Source organism: Aotus nancymaae, unplaced genomic scaffold (genome assembly GCF_030222135.1).
Source record: "Aotus nancymaae isolate 86718 unplaced genomic scaffold, 86718_ANA_hifiasm-v0.15.2.pri h1tg000079l, whole genome shotgun sequence".
Lineage (NCBI taxonomy): Eukaryota > Metazoa > Chordata > Mammalia > Primates > Aotidae > Aotus > Aotus nancymaae.
Window position 1 is genome coordinate 1,199,577 of NW_026988494.1, and position 18,458 is coordinate 1,218,034.

Below are 18,458 nucleotides of genomic sequence, written 5' to 3' on the forward strand. Positions count from 1 at the left end.
GTTTGTTTTACCATTTAACATGAAAAAGCCTGATAATTTGTTTCAACTTGTTTTCCACAACTAATTATTTCCAAAGTATAACATCCCTGGATAGTCAAATTAATGATTAGGTCCACATTTTCCGGCTTTTGTTGTTAATAACAATCGCAAAATTTATATAGGTGCAACAAGCCTTGTTAACTATTTTACATATAGAATTAAACTCATTTGTTAAAATGCAAAATGATTGAATTTTTGAACCAGTAATTCCTAACATCAAGTGGGTAATAAAGATATTTTTATGCATTCCTTCAGTCCCTTCATTCCCTCAATTATATTTACCTAAAGAGGTTTATGTGCCTTTAAAACTAAACTATATCTCTGCTGTTTTAGTTTGACTTAATTTTTAAAAAACCAATCCCTGTTTATTTGTATAATTTAAGAACCTTTGTGAATCCCAGTCTGAGCTCATCAGCCTTTACAATTTGTTCTGTTAAATAATTTTTATGCTCCTGAGTATTTAGCAGCTTTTAATGATTTTAATTAAAATTCCAAAAGTATGGCTAAGAAAAGCAAGGAATTTGGTCGTATCTTAATTACATAGATGTCAAGATATCCTTAAATGAGTTTTTGTTTGTGTGTTTAAATCATTTCTTAGGCTCAGTAGAAAAGAAGCAACAGAGAAGATCAATTAGAACTCGTTCTGAATCAGAGAAATCCACTGAGGTTGTGCCAAAGAAGAAGATCAAAAAGGAGCAGGTTGGCTTCCTACATGTAGAGAGTTAAAACATTGTATTTGTAAATGTTGTGGCTTACATTCCTATCTTAAAAGAAAGAGAAACTTTCCCCCACACTGGGTTTCCTTTCTGGACTATCTTACACTTCTGTCCTGGTGGGTTCCAGTGCTCAATTTTAATACAGCCATTCCTATGATTCTGCTTCAAGCATTTTCACAGAAAACAGGCTTCAGGAGATGGGAAGCCAATGGTGCAAGACTCTTAAAAAATCCTTCACATTTATTTAGAAGTTTCGGTTGTCAGCAAAATGATATCATGTTTTTATAATTTTTATTTGGAACCATCATTGAGTTCCCCCTTTTTTTTTTAATTTTGATTTTTGGTTTAAGCTGCTGATATGTATTGTTTTTTATTTTTTAAACAAATCAATTTATATTCTTATATTTAAGAAGCAGATAATCATGGATGATCTGGTTTTTCTGTTTATGTCGCAGATTTTTTGGAATGTTATTTTCCCAGTGGAATATTCACCTGGTATCAGGTTGTCAGATAAATAATATTTAGTTAAAAAAAGGCGAGGGGGGTTGCATTTTGATTGAAGTATATTAAACCAGTGTAATCAATATAGTAAGATACATTTAAATGACCTTTTCAAAGAAAATTTTAGAAACCATTCTTTTTTAAATTAAACTCACAATCAGATTTTAAAAATTTTTTTTTAGTGAAAGAGTATCCATTCTTACAGCCTAAACACCTGCTAGTGAAGAAAACAAATTTTGAATAAAATTAGTTTCAATAAGTTTTATATTTTTTAAACCATTTAATATGGAAGAGTGTGGGCTTTTCTATTTAAAATATGTCCTTCATCATTTTAAACTTCCAAATTTAAAAGCTAACCTTGTAGGTGCTCTGTGGTATCACCAAGCAAGTGAAACAGTTTTTCCAGAATATTTAACTAAAACTTAAATAGTATACTAATTTGTCATTCATTTATCATATTAACTTTCATATTTCATACTTAGGAAATTATATTCCAAAAAATCTTTCTAAGCTCTTGAAGATCTATAGTATTCATTACCAAAATAAAGTTGTGATTTTGCCAGCTGGTTCCCAAATTCAGTCTGTGACCAGTTAGGTTAAAACTAATACACAGAATGAGTACAAAAAGCAGGACAAATTGTTAATGCCACTGTGTTATAGTTAGAAATAGGACAATGCCAGTGATTGTTTAGAAGATTTTATATTTGTATTACTAATTGTATCTTATAAAAGCATTTCTGTTGTATGTTTTTTTACCTGTTGTAAAAAAAAATAAAAATTTTTTTTAAAAAGCTTAGAACAATCCTTAAATATTTACACAATGTGTTTCAACATTCATATTTCACCACATCTTAAAGAAACATGAAATTCAATTCATAGCTTAAACAGGAACTCCTCCAAACAGCATCCTTTCTCTAATTCCAATGGTTCAATCCTCAAATTACCACGTGTTTTACATATACATTGGCAGAATAACTTCTGATCTCGCTCTCCTGATGTAGGATCAAGACACTGTTCATAAGACACTCAAGAAAGTGCTTTTGCAATATCACAAACTTATTTTCTTAAGTTTGTACTAGCAGCAAAAGTATTGAGCTTCCAGCTGTATGGAGCCCTGTAGCACTCTCTACAGAGAGGGTCCTGATTCCCAGCAACTTAGCTGTGAGTGCAGGCGCGGAAGGGTCTTAAAGTGGCGTGAGTTACATTAACCTGAGTATCATAGTAAGTAAAAATTTATCCTAACGTCTTTGGGGCGGGAGGGGTTTATAGCAACATTGGGGCTGGTTGTAGAAACAACCCCTCTCCTGCCTTCCAGACACTGAGGAAAGTGTTCTTGTTCTCTTCATATACCAAGGGAATGGTGGGAAAAGTCTTTGCTAGAGAGCATGTGGCTGTGTGTTGTCACTTGGTATTCAGTACAGGCAGCTAGGATTTAAACCCTGATTTTGAGACAGAGAACTTTACCCAGAAGATGGGACTGAGTTCAGATTTCAGATACATTAATCACTCATCATTACTTAGATTGATGAAAGTATCTTTTCCCTCTGTTAATAATTAAAAGGGAAAAAAATTCCCTGTTAATGCTGTGTTTTTCTGTCCAAACAGGTTGAAACAGTTCCTCAGGCTACAGTGAAGACTGGATTACAGAAAGGTGAGTTAATATTATAATGTTGCTTTGCATTTCCTTGATTAAAACCAATTTTTAAGAATTACTTATTTGTACTTCATGTATTTTTGTCTGTCTCTGTAAATCATTGTTGCTCTTCAGTGTGAAATTGCAGTATTCCCTGGTGTTTGTGTGTGTGTGTGTGACTTTTAGAGTTGATCTTATTCTGTACCTCCAAGGGAAAGTTTTACTTGTTTTGGTAAATTGGAGAACACCACGTAGACTTGATACTGTTTCCAGCTTTTCTCCATAAGATTCTGGGGTTTCACTGGCTTATAAACTAGGGATGTGACGAATCCACTTTTTTTGGTATTCGACTGAATACCGAATAGTAGCTATTCATGTTTGTCAAACATGGACAAATCAGACAAGACAACCTGATTGAAAAAATCTTGCCACATTTATTTTTACAGTGCTGTAAAATCTTTTTGTAAATTGAAATGATTCATAGCATATTTATGGCCACTATTAGATGACCTTATGCGAATCTATTTGAGATATGCACAAAGTTTTAAGAAGCTTAAACTTATATCTGTATTTTCTGTGTGCAATTTGACTACAGTACAAACTCCATAGCATGATTCGTGCGTTTTTGGTGAGATCAAACTGTATTTAATACCTGTAGTTTACTCTGGGCAAATTGCATTATTTAAAAATAAAATAAAATAAAACAACAGCCTCTCTGCATTCTCGGGGAGAAGTCTGCAGCGATGGTCTCCGTGGAGATCCTCAGCAGAACTGAACAGCCTCTCGGAGGGAACACTGCTTGGCGGAGCTCCAAGAAAAGACATCGCGATCGCTGCGAGATTAGGAGGCCTGATTGCGTTGTGTTTCCACCATTCCACAGGGTCGGCGGACCGGGGAGTGCAGGGCTCTGTCAGATTCAGTGACAGCTCCGTCTCCGCAGCGATTGAGGAAACTGTGGACTGAGATTCCTGTACAATTTCATCCCAGAAACTCCAGACTTGTAGTCTCCATGCAAGATTTCTTTGTCGGCGGCTCGATAAACAGTTTCTTTTGTTTTCGATTTTGATTTTGCCAATCATCATTATTGGCATTTTCCTGCCTGGTTTCTTCTTCAAGACTCTGAACAATTGCTTTAACATTCAAATGATTTTTTTTTTCGGTTTGAGCTGGATGGGTACAGCTTAAATCATGGGTCCAGCCTAAAAACCACCATTTAACTTACACTGATCAATTTCAACATGGACTGTTTTTGTTTTTTTGTTTTTAAATAAAGCATCATTAATGCACATCTGCAGGGTTTTGCCAAACAGCCCAAACTGTATACATTACAATCATTAAAAGTTATTATTTTTTTTAATATTAGTGCCGTTATCATGGAGAACAGCATGACAGTTGTCTTTGGCAGTCTGTCATTTTTCTAGCATTTTCAGAAACTCATCGGAAATGGCGGTACCTGTGTTTCCCTTCGAAAGCCTCTCAGTACAGCACTCCTGTTCCTCTGTTAAAACTCCTTGTTAATCCAGTGATCTTTTAGGCCAAGGAAATATTTTGTGGTGGTGTTCTGGGTCCATACACCAGCAATGAAGGAGATAGATTTGTGTACTTGTGTTTTTTAATCAGCATTAACATGGGCAGGCACCCTCATTTATAGATGTCAGGAAACATTCAGTGAAAAACTTGTAGAATGGGATGTGATAACGAGGTTCCAGTAATCTGAGCAGTCTAACGAGGCCCACCTCCTCCACCTCAGAACGTGGCTATGTTCCAAGTGCTACTCTCACTCAGCCTGTTGCGGATCTTCATGGCCTCAGGAGACTTGTTTCTCCATGGGCTCTTCTGGACTGCACACTTCCATCATAGCTTGCTGGGCTGATCTAGATGTCTGTTTGTTGTATGGAAATTTTGGGGGAAAAAAAATCCAAAACACAAACTATGGGTTGAAATATTAACCGTCTCCTTGGTTCCTTGGTATTCACCGTGCCTGATCTGCACATTTCATCGTGGCTGTTTCTGTATAGCCTATACTGCATTAGCCCAAGAGATTGTTGCTTTGTAACTTTTTGCACTATTGTTTTGGCTGGATTTGTATTACACACAGTTTTAAAAAAAAATTCCACACTATTCTCTGCCTTTTTTTTTCCTATTTATTTCTTCCCGCACAAATTCCACATAGAGGCCTCCCATCCAGCTCTACGTGATTTGGCTGCACTTGAACACTGATTGTCCATTTACAGCCCTCAGCAGTATGCCTCCTAAATGGCATGATATATGTAGATGTGCTGCAGCACTTGTTAATGGTCACAATAAATGCCACTTCACCAAGGAAGTCTCAGATGAACAATTATGAACATCCAAATTTTATTGGGGGGCAGTAATCAACTGAATTGCAAAATTTGGGGGAAAATGGCACTATCCGTGTACGAATCGAATACAAATCAAAGATTTGTCACATCCCTAATAAAAACAAGATGGAGATGTCTCTGCGACCATATTTGTAAGCTACACAGTATGTTGGGTTTTATGTCTTCCCCCTCCAAATTGAATGGTTCTTTGAATTGCTCCAGATCCATCAGCTATCCTGCAATTTTGATAGAATTGATTTTTAGGTTGGAACGTGGGCTCTGTTGACTGAAAATAGCTTTAGAGGAGGAGAACTGAATTAAATGTTTTGATAGAGTGGTTGTAAATTAAATCAATCACTACCAGGAAGGTCAGAGTTCTGAAATTTTGACTCATTATTTCATTGTTAATAAAGAGAGCTGTGCTTTTTCCACACTAAAGATGAGTTTGGGAAAAGAAAGTATTCTCCCACACACAAAAAAATTAAACCTTACATACTATTTTAGGATTAATTTCAGTGTGTTGTATTAAGGTGCCAGCGAGATTTCAGATTCCTGTAAACCTCTAAAGAAAAGGAGTCGCGCCTCAACTGACGTAGAAATGACTAGTTCAGCATACAGAGACACATCTGACTCCGATTCTAGAGGACTGAGTGACCTGCAGGTAAATATGTGCAAGGGTCTGGACGAAGTGCTCTTTCTTGAACATAATGCTTTTTCCTAATTTATTTGGGGAAATCGGGAAAATTTTTTAAATACTCATAGAAAAAAATCACTTTGGTTATTTTGTAACTTACAAGCATCTTAATTTTTTTGCACTCATGTTATATAACAAAACTATAGTTTGTTTGTCATTTTAACTACAATTTTTCCCAAAACAGCAGACCTATGATATCTGTGGATTTTGGAAAGGAAGGAAAAAAGAGGTTGTTGTGTCAAGATCTAATGTTTGAGCAAGTCTTACTAGGATTTTCATAGCATCTAACTTTGGGGGACGTTTTGTTCTGTTTTTCTTAAAAATACTATGTTTTCTATGTAGGTAGGCTTTGGAAAGCAAGTAGATAGCCCTTCGGCTACTGCAGATGCAGACATTTCTGATGTGCAGTCCATGGATTCAAGTTTGTCAAGAAGAGGCACTGGAATGAGTAAGAAGGACACTATATGTCAGGTAGGCAGGTAACTGGTGCGATGGCTTGAAACAATTGCTATTATATTCTGCCAATAATAGACTTAACTCCTGTTGAAGAGGGTAATATGTTTCTAAATTATTGTGATATTACTTTAAAGCTACGGATCTAAAACCTCTCTTTCTGGTTCTTTTTTTCCCTTTCTGAGTTGGAGTACTTACCCACATGCCAATCTCTAGTGTAATATATTATTATTAATTGGAAGTAAATGGCAGATGACTGATTGGAAAAACTTTCTTAAATTCAAAATTTTAAAGTAATAACTTTCTCACTGTATTTTTACCGTTTTTGAAAAATACTGCTTTGCCCTGTGAAGAAAAGTTACATATGCAGATCCCAAAGAAGGAATCATAAAAGATCAAGTATGACTTTAAACTTTATACCTTATTGGATCTGGAAATACTGTAATTGTCTAGTTCTCTGGTTCTCAAAGTGAAGGCCAAAGACAAACAACATCAGCATCTTCTGGATACAGGGGCCCCCACCAGAACTACTGAATCACAATCCGTGGGTGAGGGACCCAGTAATTTGTGTTGTAACAAGCCCCCCCCCCGCCATGTGGTTCTGATGTTTGCCAAAAGTTTGAACCACTGCTTTTTGCCATATTACAGATTTGTGAAAGCTCTGGCGACTCTCTGATTGCTTGTGAGGGAGAGTGCTGCAGACACTTTCACCTGGAGTGCCTGGGACTGACATCACTCCCTGATAGCAGGTTCATCTGCATGGAATGTAAAACCGGTAAGATGACTTACTTCGATAGTCATGAAAAGATGAATGGGATTGTGCCAGGAATATGCACTGGCAACCTCTCCTGGGACATTTTGTTCTCATCACTTTTATTAGCCCTCCTCCCCTCTTCCCATAGGTCTTTCAACAAATTAAGATTCAGCTTCAAGATTAAAAGAATAGTTAAATGTCCTCCTACTGGTGCCTTCTGCCATAAAATCTGTCAAATTACCAAGATCAATTTGTGTTTTATCTAAAGAGTTATACAGAGTATGTTAATTGAGTTATTTTTCAGATGGATTTGAGATTTTGGGGGCTAAATAAATTGGTTTAAAGTTCTTTAACTTCAATAGACTGTAACACAAGTATCATTGCATAACTACAGTGACTATATTTTTAGTTGAAATTTGGAGCTACTAGAAATCATTTTTTAAACTTGAGATTCACCATGTATTTCTTATCTCACTATGCATAGACTACCACCTACCAAAGTAATTTGTAGAGAAATAAATATGCTACTTTGTATTTCTTCTCTCTGTAACCATAATTCTGGTTAATATGAAAAGCAAGTAGTAGTTGTTAAACCCATAACAACATGGCAAATAAAAAATAACTGGGATGACATGGTGGTGCTTCTAGGAACCATTCACATTTTTTTTGTTTTGCTTTGCTTTGTTTTATCTATAAGGAACTAAGCTGATTGGGTAGCAAATATATATGATATACTGATCTTACCTTGACTCTTTATTGTTTTTCTACTCCTTTCCCTTTTGTTTGGATGTGACTCTTTATTATTTTTCTTTTCCTTTTTTTTTTTTTTTTTTTGAGACGGAGTTTCACTCTTGTTACCCAGGCTGGAGTGCAATGGTGCGATCTCAGCTCACCGCAACCTCTGTCTCTTGGGTTCAAGCAATTCTCCTGCCTCAGCCTCCCGAGTAGCTGGGACTACAGGCGTGCGCCACCATGCCCAGCTAATTTTTTTTGTATTTTTAGTAGAGAGAGGGTTTCACCATGTTGACCAGGATGGTCTCGATCTCTTGACCTCATGATCCACCCGCCTCGGCCTCCCAAAGTGCTGGGATTATAGGAGTGAGCCACTGCGCCCGGCCGACTCTTTATTATTTTTCTTACCTTTAACTCTATAATAATTTTTCTACTCGAAAAGGATTTTATTTGGATTCTTACTGATGTTTACTTTATCTTTTCTTATTTGATTGTATGCCTCCTAAAATCTTTATTTTATTTTTTTACTGAACACTGACTTATTAAATACCAGGTGCTACGAGTATTAAGCATTTTCTCCTGCTATTTCATTTGATCCATGATGAGATAGGTACCATTATGATTTCCATTATACAGAAGGAGAAACTGAGGATTAGAGAGTTTAGTACTTTGCCCAGAGTCACAAAGGTAGCCCATGATGACTCTGGGATTTAAACGCAGCAGCTTGACTCCAGATTTTTTTTTTCTTTACCCCGTGGTCTTCTATTGCTCTAGTGAGTAGGATGGACATCGCAAGTCATATGTCATATATCCTAATATACACTCATTCACATACATATACACACACAAATACACACACCACACACATACACAAGCTAAGCTATAGAAGCTGTTTAGAATATATAACTTAAAATTTGTCCCTTATGAAATATTTTATTTATCACATTGAGACTCTGCAGTAAAACTTGTAAACAGTTTGCCAACAGGCAGCCCGTGGGTTGTATTATCTGCACACCATTTTGTTTGGCCTTCAGAATGCATTTTCATTTTTGAACATGGATAGAGCATGTAATCCTGGCTCCTCACATTCCCCATTATTCCTTTTTCTAAAACTCTGTCATTCCAGTCACTTATGTATCCTGCCTGGCCCCTTTAAGCATTCAAGCATTAGGCAGTTCTTGTATTGCTATAAAGAAATACCTGAGACTGGGTAATTTATAAAGAAAAGAGGTTTAAATTGTTCCAGTTCTGCAGGCTGTATAGGAAGGATAGTGCCAGCCTCTGCTCGGCTTCTGGGGAGGTCTCAGGAAACTTACAATCATGGCAGAAGGCAAAGTGGGAGCAGGCACTTCAAATGGCAAAAGCAGGAGCAAGAGAGAGTTGAGGGAAAGGGCCACACATTTTTAAATGACCAGATTTCACAAGCACTCACTCACTGTCGCAAAGACAGCACTAAGCTATGAGGGATCCACCTCCATGATCCAAAGACCTCCCAGCAGACCTTACCTCCACCACTGGGGATTATATTTCAACAGGAGATTTGGGTAGGGACAAATTTCCAAACTATATCAAGTATTCAATCCCTGATTTAAGATATTGATAGGAAGGACCATGTATCTCAGTATTAAAACACTTTTTTTTCCTTTTTTGAGCCGGAGTCTTACTCTGTCGTCCAGGCTGGAGTGCAGTGGCACGATCTCGACTCACTGCAACCTCCACCTCCTGGGAGATTCAAGAAATTCCCTGCCTCAGCCTCCTCAGTAGCTGGGATTACAGGTGCCTGCTACCACGCCCAACTAATTTTTGTATTTTTAGTAGAGATGGGGTTTCACCATCTGGGCCAGGCTGGCCTTAAACTCCTGACCTTGTGATCCACCCACCTTGGCCTCGCAAAGTGCTGGGATTACAGGCATGAGCCACTGCACCTGGCATAAAACACTCTTAGGGCTTCTTTTCTAACTCTAGAATCCAGGAGAATTCTTCTAAGAGAGGTTAGGTATATTTAATTTGGTACACATTATTAGAAAATGTAAGAGGGAAATTTGCTTAAAAAAAGTTAAGTATGGGATGTTGTCAGCATGAAAACAAAATTTTCAAAAAAAAACTGATTGGGTAGAACAAAGTCAGAAGACTCACATTTCCTCATTTCAAAGTATACTACAAAGCTATAGTAGTCAAAATTGCGTGATATTGGCATAAAGACAGACATATAGACCAATGGCCTAGAAATAAGCACTTGCATATATGGTCAAATGATTTTTGATAAGGGTGTGAAGACTAGTCAGTAGAAAAAAAGACAGTCTTTGCAACAAATGATGCTGGAAAAGTTGGGTATATTACTGTAAAAGAAGGAAGTTGGACCCTTACCCAACAGCATAAATAAAATTAATTCAAGATGAATCAAAGACTAAGACATAAAAGCTAAAAGTATAAAACTCTTAGAAGTAAACATAGCATAGAGAAAAAGCTTCATGAGGAAGCTTTGGATTTGGCTGTGATTTCATATGTATGACACTGAAGGCACAGGCAACGAAAGGAAAAATAGATAAATTGCACTTCATCAAAATTAAAAACTTTTATACACCAAAGTGTCTTATCAACAGAATGTAAAGGCAGCCCACAGAATGGGAGAAAATATTTGCAAATTACATATCTGATAAATGATTAATACCCAGAATATATAGAGAACGCCTTCAAGTCAGCAATAAAAAAACTAAACAGCCCAATTCAAAATTGGTCAAAGATCTTGAGCAGATAGTTCTCCAAAGAAGATATGCAAATGGCCAATACACACATGAAAATATGCTCAACATAATGAGTACTCAGGGCCAGGTGCAGTGGCTCATGCCTGTAATCCTAGCACATTGGGAGGCCAAAGCAGGTGGATCTATGAGCTCAAAGGTTTGAAACCAGCCTGGGCAACATGGTGAAACCCTGTCTCTATTAAAAACAAAAACAAAAACAAAAAAAACAGTAATTAGGGAAATGCAATTAAAACCACAGTGAGATGCCACTTGATACCATTAAAATAACTAGTATCAAAAAAATAAAAAGAAAACATGTTGGCTTAACTGTGGAGAAATTGAAACCCTTATGCATTGTTGGTGGGAATGTAAAAGGTGTAGAGGCTGTTGAAAATCTGATGACAGTTTCTTGAAAAATTAAACAGAATAATAAATGATCAAGCAATTTAACTCTGGGTATATATCCAAAAGAACTGAAAAAAGGGGCCAGGCGCAGTGTCTCATGCCTGTAATCCGAGCACTTTGGGAGGCCAAGATGAGCGGATTGCTTGAGTGTAGGATTTTGAGACTGTCCTGGGCAACATGGTGAAATCCCATCTCTCCTAAAAATCCAAAAACAAAAAAAAATTAGCCTGGCATGGTGGTACGCGCCCACAGTCCCAGATACTCAAGAGGCTGAGGTGAGAGAATCACACCACTTTACTCCAGCCTGGGCAACAAAAGTGAGACTCTCTCAAAAAAAAAAAAAAAAAAAAAAAAGAACTCCAACAGATATTTGTACACTCATGTTCATAGCAACATATTCACAGTAGTCAAAAGGTAGAAACCACCCAAATGTCTATTGATGGATGAATAAACAAAATGTAGTACATACCTACAATGGAATATTATTCAGCCTTAAAAAGAAATTCTAATACATGCCACAGCATGAATGAACCTTGAGAACATTATGCTGAGTGAAATAAGCCAGGTATAAAAGGCCAACAAATATAGTATGATTCCATTTATATGGATTACTTGGAATAGTCAAATTCTTAGAGATAGAAAGTAGAACAGTATTCACCAGGGTTGTTGGGGAGGGTGAGATGAGGAGTTCGTTAATGGGTGGAGAGTTTCAGTATGGGATGATGAAAATGTTCTGGAGACAGATAGTGGTGACAGTGTGAATGTACTTAATACTACTGAACTGTACACTTAAAAATGGTTAAAGTGTTAAATTTTATGTTGTACATAGTTTACCACAATTATTTTAAAAAGTGCTTTTTATTTATGACATGAAAATTAGTTTGGTACCTATTTGGTACACTTCTAATGTGTCAGAAGTGAGAACTCTGATTCTTTAAACCATTGTTTAAGGTCATTTAGGCAGTTTTCCTTTGTCAAAAAATAAACACTTCATATGTAAGAAGTATTACAGGTACATACTACTACTTTCTATTGTTAAGACAGATGTGATTTCTGGAAAGAAAGCATTTTTATTTGGCCTTTTGAATAAAATGTATATTAGAATAAGGCTCCAAAAAGAGTTCTGTAACAGATAGTTTTACTTATTCTTTTTTTCCCCTCTTCCTCCATGGTCCTCGACTCTGGCCTGATGGACTTCTGACTTATTTTTTTTTTTTTTTTCTGGTCCCGTTGCCCAGGCTGGAGTGCAATGGTGCAATCTCAACTCTCTGCAGCCTCGACCTCCCAGGCTCAGGTGATCCTCCCACCTCAGGCTCCTGATTAGCTACAGGGACTACAGGCATGCACCACCATGCCCAGCTAGCTTTTTTATTTTTTATTTATTTATTGAGACAGATTTTTGCTCTTTTGCCCTGGCTGGAGTGCAGTGGTGCAATCTCAGCTCACTGCAACCTCCACCTCCCAGGTTCAAGTGATTCTTGTGTCTCAGCCTCCCAAGTAGCTGGGATTACAGGCGCACACCACCACTCCTAGTTAATTTTTGTGTTTTTAGTAGAGCCAGGGTTTTGCCATGTTGGCCAGGGTGGTCTCGAACTCCTGACCTCAAGTGATTTACCTCCCTTGGCCTCCCAAAGTGCTGGGATTACAGGTGTGAGCCACCATGCCCGGCCACCAGCTAGTTTTTTTGTTTTTGTTTTGTTTTGTTTGTTTTTTTAGTAGAGAGACAGGTTTTACCATATTGCCCATGCTGGTCTTCAACTCCCAGACTCAAGCAATCCACCCACCTTGGCCTCCCTAAGTGCTGGAATTACAAGTGTGAGCCACCATGCCTGGCTCCTGACTGACTGAATCTTAATGAAGACCATTTCCTAGTGAAAAGGAAGAGTTTGGAAAGCACTCACATGTTAGAGCCCTAACCTAAGTCTTAAAGAAGTTTGATAGTTCAGCTCTCTGTTAGCATAACACTTGTACTAGTTTTAACTATTTTCATTTATATTAGGCTTATTTTGATAATTACATTAATGAAAGGTTATTTTATTTTATTTTAGATTTTCTTGAGATAGGTTCTTGCTCCGTCACCCAGGCTGGAGTGCAGTGGCGTGATCATAGCTCACTGCAGCCTCAACCTCCTGGGCTCAATCCTCCTACCTCAGCCTTCTGAGTAGGTGGAACCACAGGCACATACCACCACACCTGGCTAATGTTTTTTTTCTTTTTTTTTCCTTATTTTCTTTATTCCTTCTTCTTTTTTCCCCCCCACCCCATTCACAATACAGACCAGACACACACAATACGGACCAGACACAGGGCCTGAGCTGAGGTGTATATGGAGTAGGTTTACTCTACCTCCTCTTTCTATACAGTCAGTGTAAGAACACAACCTGTGGTAAGCATCAGGAGACTCTAATTTTTAATTTTTTTGTAGGGATGGGGTCTCACTGTGTTGCCCAGGCTGGTCTTGAACTCCTGGGTTCAAGTGATCCTCCCACCTCGGCCTCCCAAATGGCTGGGATTACAGGCATGAGCCACCGTGTCCAGCTGAAGGCCTATTTTATTTATTTATTTATTTATTTTATTTTTTCTTTTTTTGAGGCAGAGTTTTGCTCTTGTTGCCCAAGCTGGAGTGTAATGGCGCAATCTCAGCTCACTACAACCTCTGCCATCTGAGTTCAGGTGATTCTCGTGGCCTCAGCCTCCCAAGTATCTGGGATTACAGGCATGCATCACCATGCCCAGCTAATTTTGTGTTTTTAGTAGAGATGGGGTTTCACCATATTGTCCAGTCTAGTCTCGAACTCTTGACCTGAGGTGATCCACCTGCCTCAGCCTCCCAAAGTGCTAGGATTGCAGGTGGAAACCACTGTGCCCGGCAGCCTATTTTAGCTTTACATAGAGCAGTTTATGCATTGGGCAAATATGTGAAGTCTAACTTCCTACCTTTAAAATATATATTTTTTTAATGTTTAAAACTTCTAAAAGTTATTTTAAAAAATACAGTTACCTTCATATCTATATACATGGTAAGATATACTTTATTGGCCTTAAACATGGTGGTGAAAAAATGTACTTTGAAATTACATATATACAATGGGACCAAAAAAAACCATCTTACTGTACTTTATTTCTGCATGAAAGGCAATTTAACAAGTGAACATCACAGTTTTAACTACTCATTTTTAATTCAGCCAATTTGTAAGCATTAGGTACTTCCAGAATCAAAGAACAATAATACAGTTCACCTAACTTTCTGTAAAAAGACAAAGCTGTTCCTTCTCAGCAAACTGACACAAGAACAGAAAATCAAACACCACATGGTGTCACTCACAGGCAGGTGTTGAACAATTAGAACACATGGTCATAGGGAAGGGAGCATCACACACTGCGGTCAGTTGCAGGGGACTAGGAGATGGACAGCCGGGGGTGGGGAGGGTGGGGAGGGATAACGTGGGGAGAAATACCAGATATAGGTGATGGGGGGAGGAAGGCAGCAAACCATATTGCCATGTATGTACCTATGCAACAATCCTGCATGATCTGCACATGTACCCCAGAACCTAAAGTACAGTTAAAAAAAAAAAAGCTATTCCTTACGTTTTTTCCTTCAGATTTTTAATAGACTTTACAAGAAAAGTGGACAAAAGACTTGAACACTTTTCAAAGATGATATCCAGATGACCAATAAACATTTGACAAGTTTGTTCAATCTGCAGTTCTTTGCTTAAAGTTAAACTTTTTTTTCTGTTATCTTTATTTACTTTTGCGAATTATCTGTTTATGTCTCTTATTCATTTGTTTTGTGGTGTTAAAATGTTATTTGTTAATATTTTAAATTTATTTATAATTATACAAGTAAAATATGACCACATTGTTATGAAAATATTATAATTACTGTTCTAGCTGATGTCACCCTTGATCATCAGTCTTAATCCTAGCCCCTTACTTAGTTCCAGTTCCAACAACCATTGTTAGTTTGATGTGTAGCCCTGCAAACCTTTGTGTGTGTCTGTGTGTGTGTTGTAGGACAAATCTATCATAGCATTGTTCTGCTAGAGCTCTTTTTATGTCAGTACAGATGCATTCTATTTAATTGCTGCATAGTGCCCTAGTATACATATAATCATAGTTTATTTAACTCATCCCCTATCGAAGGACACTTGAGTTACTTTCTCTTGTTTGCCATTACAACATTTCAGGCAACATCCTTTTACATTTACTCTGTCTTCCCTAATGTAGTTAATGAGAAATTGAATTTCTAGGCAGAAAGTGAATGTACTTTTATTTTAATGGATATTGCCCAGTTGCCTTCTAAGGTTGTTCCTTCCAACTTAAACTCCTACGAGCCCCCTATACCCTTATCAATAATTGGTATTATCACTGTAGTCCCAGTTACTTAGGAGACTGGGGCATGAGAATCACTTGAACCCAGGAGGCAGAGGTTGCAGTGAGCCAAGATCACACCACTGTACTCCAGCCTGGGCAACAGAGTGAGACTCTGTCTCAAAAATAATAATAATTGATATTATCAAACTCTTGAAGTTTTTTTCTACTTTATAACTGGTTTCAGTTAGCATTTATCTGATTACTAATGAAAATGAACATATTTTAATGTTCTTTTGGCTATTTGTCTTTCTGTAAATTGCCTACTTAAATCTTCTACCCACTTTTACATTAGGCTGCTTTGGTTGTTTTCTGTATTGTTTTATAGTTTGTAAGTCTTATTCCATTATCTTTGCTTATATATATTGTGTGTATTTTCTCCATATGTAAACTGTTTATACAACAAAACATAATCTTTTATCATTTTTGTTTCATATTTCCCTATATCTGTTTGTCTTTTACTTGTTTCTCCTCCTTTTCCTGTTTAATTTTTTTGTATTTGGCATTATTTTCTTCCTTAAATGTCTGGCATATTCACCAGTGGAGCCATCTGGGCCTAAATTTTTTGTTGTTGTTGAAAGATTTCCAGTTATAGCTTCAATTTCTTTTAATAGTTTACAGAACTATTCATATTTCCTGTTTTTGTGCCAGTGTTGGTAAGTTCTTTTTTTCTAGGAATCTCTCCATTCGTCTAAATTTTCAAATTTATTGGCAAAAATATAGTGATATCCTTTTACTATCTTTTTAATGTTTGTAGGATTTGTAGTGATGTTCCATTTTTCATTTCTGATATTAATATTAGGACCTTTTTCCTTTTTTTATTAGTTACTCTTACCAGAGGTATCAGTTTTATTATTCTTTTTCAAAGAACTAGGTTTTGTTAATTCTCCCCAGCGAATGTTGATTTCACTTCATTCTTGAAGAATATTTTCAATGGGTATAGAATTCTGATTTGTTAATTATTTTCTTTCAGCCCTTTGAAGATAGCATTCTATTGTTTTTTGGCTTCTAATTTTTTCTTTCAGTCAGCTCTGTTTGAAAGTAATTGTCTTTTCTGTGGATAATTTGAATATTTTCTTTGTCTTTGATTTTCTATAGTTTAAATAAGATATAGTTTAAATAAGATATGTCTAGCTGTAATTTTCTTTTTTATTAGGATTGTAAGTTTTCATTTTATGTCTGTTTTGCACATAGAAATAATCAGTGATTAGCTAATGGAATCTGTCTTTCCTTTGGTAATTTCTTTTTTCTCTGTTGAGAAGACTTTGCTCCTCTCTGCTACCAGATGTTAAACAAATTCTCTTTTGGATTTTCTATGGAATCAATTTTGGAGATCTAAATTGTTTTTAGTATTTTGTCTCTGAATTGATAATTATTCTAGCAAACTTTAAAACATAACTTTTTTTTTTTTTTTTGAGACGGAGTCTCACTTCTCACTCTGTCGCCAGGCTAGAGTGCAGTGGCACAATCTTGGCTCACTGTAACCTCCACTTCTGGGCTCAAGCGATTCTCCTGCCTCAGCCTCCCGAGTAGCTGGGACTACAGGCCCTTGCCACCAATCCCCACTACTATTTTGTATTTTTAGTAGAGACAGAGTTTCACCGTGTTAGCCAGGATGGTCTCGATCTCCTGACCTTGTGATCTGCCTGCCTCAGCTTCCTAAAGTGCTGGGATTACAGGTGTGAGCCACTGCACCCAGCCTAAAACATACTTTTAATTTAGCATTTATTTTAAATGCTTTTTTGTGTATTAAATTCTTATATATGGTAATACAGTGTGTTTTAGGAGTAGCTGTTTGATGTCTGTAGCTGCTTCTACTTGAATATGCTTTAGTCCATTTTATTTAATTTGTATTCCTCACTAATTTTCCAGGGCAGCACCCATGTTTTTCATGTAAAGTGTCTGGTAAAGATGTGAAGCGTTGTTCTGTTGGTGCTTGTGGGAAATTTTATCATGAAGCCTGTGTCCGCAAATTCCCCACTGCCATCTTTGAATCAAAAGGATTCCGCTGTCCTCAGCACTGCTGCTCTGCCTGCTCTATGGAGAAGGACATCCATAAAGCAAGTAAAGGTAAAATAGCTGAAGAAGGAGTCAAAGATTGTTGTTTTAACTGCAGTGGCAAATAACATCAAGCATATATTTCAAACAACATAGGGCATTCTCCCTCTGTATATCTCTAGCTTTAACAGTTCAGCCACAGTACATAGCATGTTAAGTAGAAATTACATTCTAAAGTCAGACCATGAAAAGAAAATTCCATGTGTTCCAAATACCCTTCAAATCTTTAGGTAGGTGCCATATTGGATACCACCATCTCTGCAGCATTGGAACAAATAATTTTTTCTTTGGACGATCTCTAAGTGACTATTAGGCTTACATTTAGGGGCCATGTAGCATAGGATGACAGAGCCAGACTAGGGAAGACAAAATGCTTTTTATCTTACTATAGCTAGTGTCGCATGGGAACCCAAAAAAGCCCAACTCCAGAAACTTCATTTTATGCCCCACTGATGCCTTATTAGATTCCTTTTTGACTTGTCTTTAAACAGGCCGCATGATGAGATGTTTGAGATGTCCAGTTGCCTATCACACTGGAGATGGTTGCATTGCGGCCGGAAGCATGTTAGTATCCTCCTACATTCTCATCTGTAGTAATCATTCCAAACGGAGCAGTAATTCTTCTTCTGCTGTAAATGTAGGCTTTTGTTTCGTTTGTGCCAGAGGTGAGTGTCCAACTTTTCTCTTCATTTATTTTTGAGGTCATTGGCATATTTCTCCATTAACATAGAGTCTCAGCATTGGGAAAGGACTCAGGCCATCTAGTACAATCTCCTACCCAGTGCAGAATTCCACTGTAATATATCCCAGAGAGAGATGAACATTTCCAGTAACTTTTATAATGCTAGATGTCCAAAGTGTTAGAATATTAATTTTTCCATAAGTTAAGCTAAAATCTGCATTTCTAAAAATAACAGAATTATAGTTCTTAGTTTTTCTGTTCAGAGCATTAAAAGATTAATTTTTTCCCTTCTACAATTCTTCTATTCAGAGTAGATCCTTCCCATGTC

At 37.1% G+C, this 18,458-nt stretch overlaps 1 protein-coding gene and 1 pseudogene across 10 annotated transcripts in view; one reads left to right on the plus strand and one right to left on the minus strand.

Annotated features, from left to right (window-relative positions):
- Positions 1 to 18,458, plus strand: part of NSD3 (nuclear receptor binding SET domain protein 3) — a 112,689-nt gene that overhangs the window by 64,450 nt on the left and 29,781 nt on the right. For 8 of the 10 annotated variants that reach the window (XM_012475948.2, XM_012475947.3, XM_012475946.2 and 5 more), the window contains exons 8-14: positions 638 to 738; positions 2,862 to 2,907; positions 5,762 to 5,892; positions 6,268 to 6,396; positions 7,027 to 7,153; positions 17,263 to 17,460; positions 17,940 to 18,113. In XM_012475948.2, coding sequence (XP_012331371.2) covers positions 638 to 738; positions 2,862 to 2,907; positions 5,762 to 5,892; positions 6,268 to 6,396; positions 7,027 to 7,153; positions 17,263 to 17,460; positions 17,940 to 18,113 — 906 coding nt within the window. Of the gene's footprint in view, positions 1 to 637; positions 739 to 2,861; positions 2,908 to 3,769; positions 5,369 to 5,761; positions 5,893 to 6,267; positions 6,397 to 7,026; positions 7,154 to 17,262; positions 17,461 to 17,939; positions 18,114 to 18,458 lie in introns of those variants that run through there. The other 2 variants (XM_012475954.2, XM_064368667.1) reach the window with 1 other exon arrangement.
- LOC135271518 (small nucleolar RNA SNORA51) lies at positions 13,265 to 13,416 on the minus strand (annotated as a pseudogene).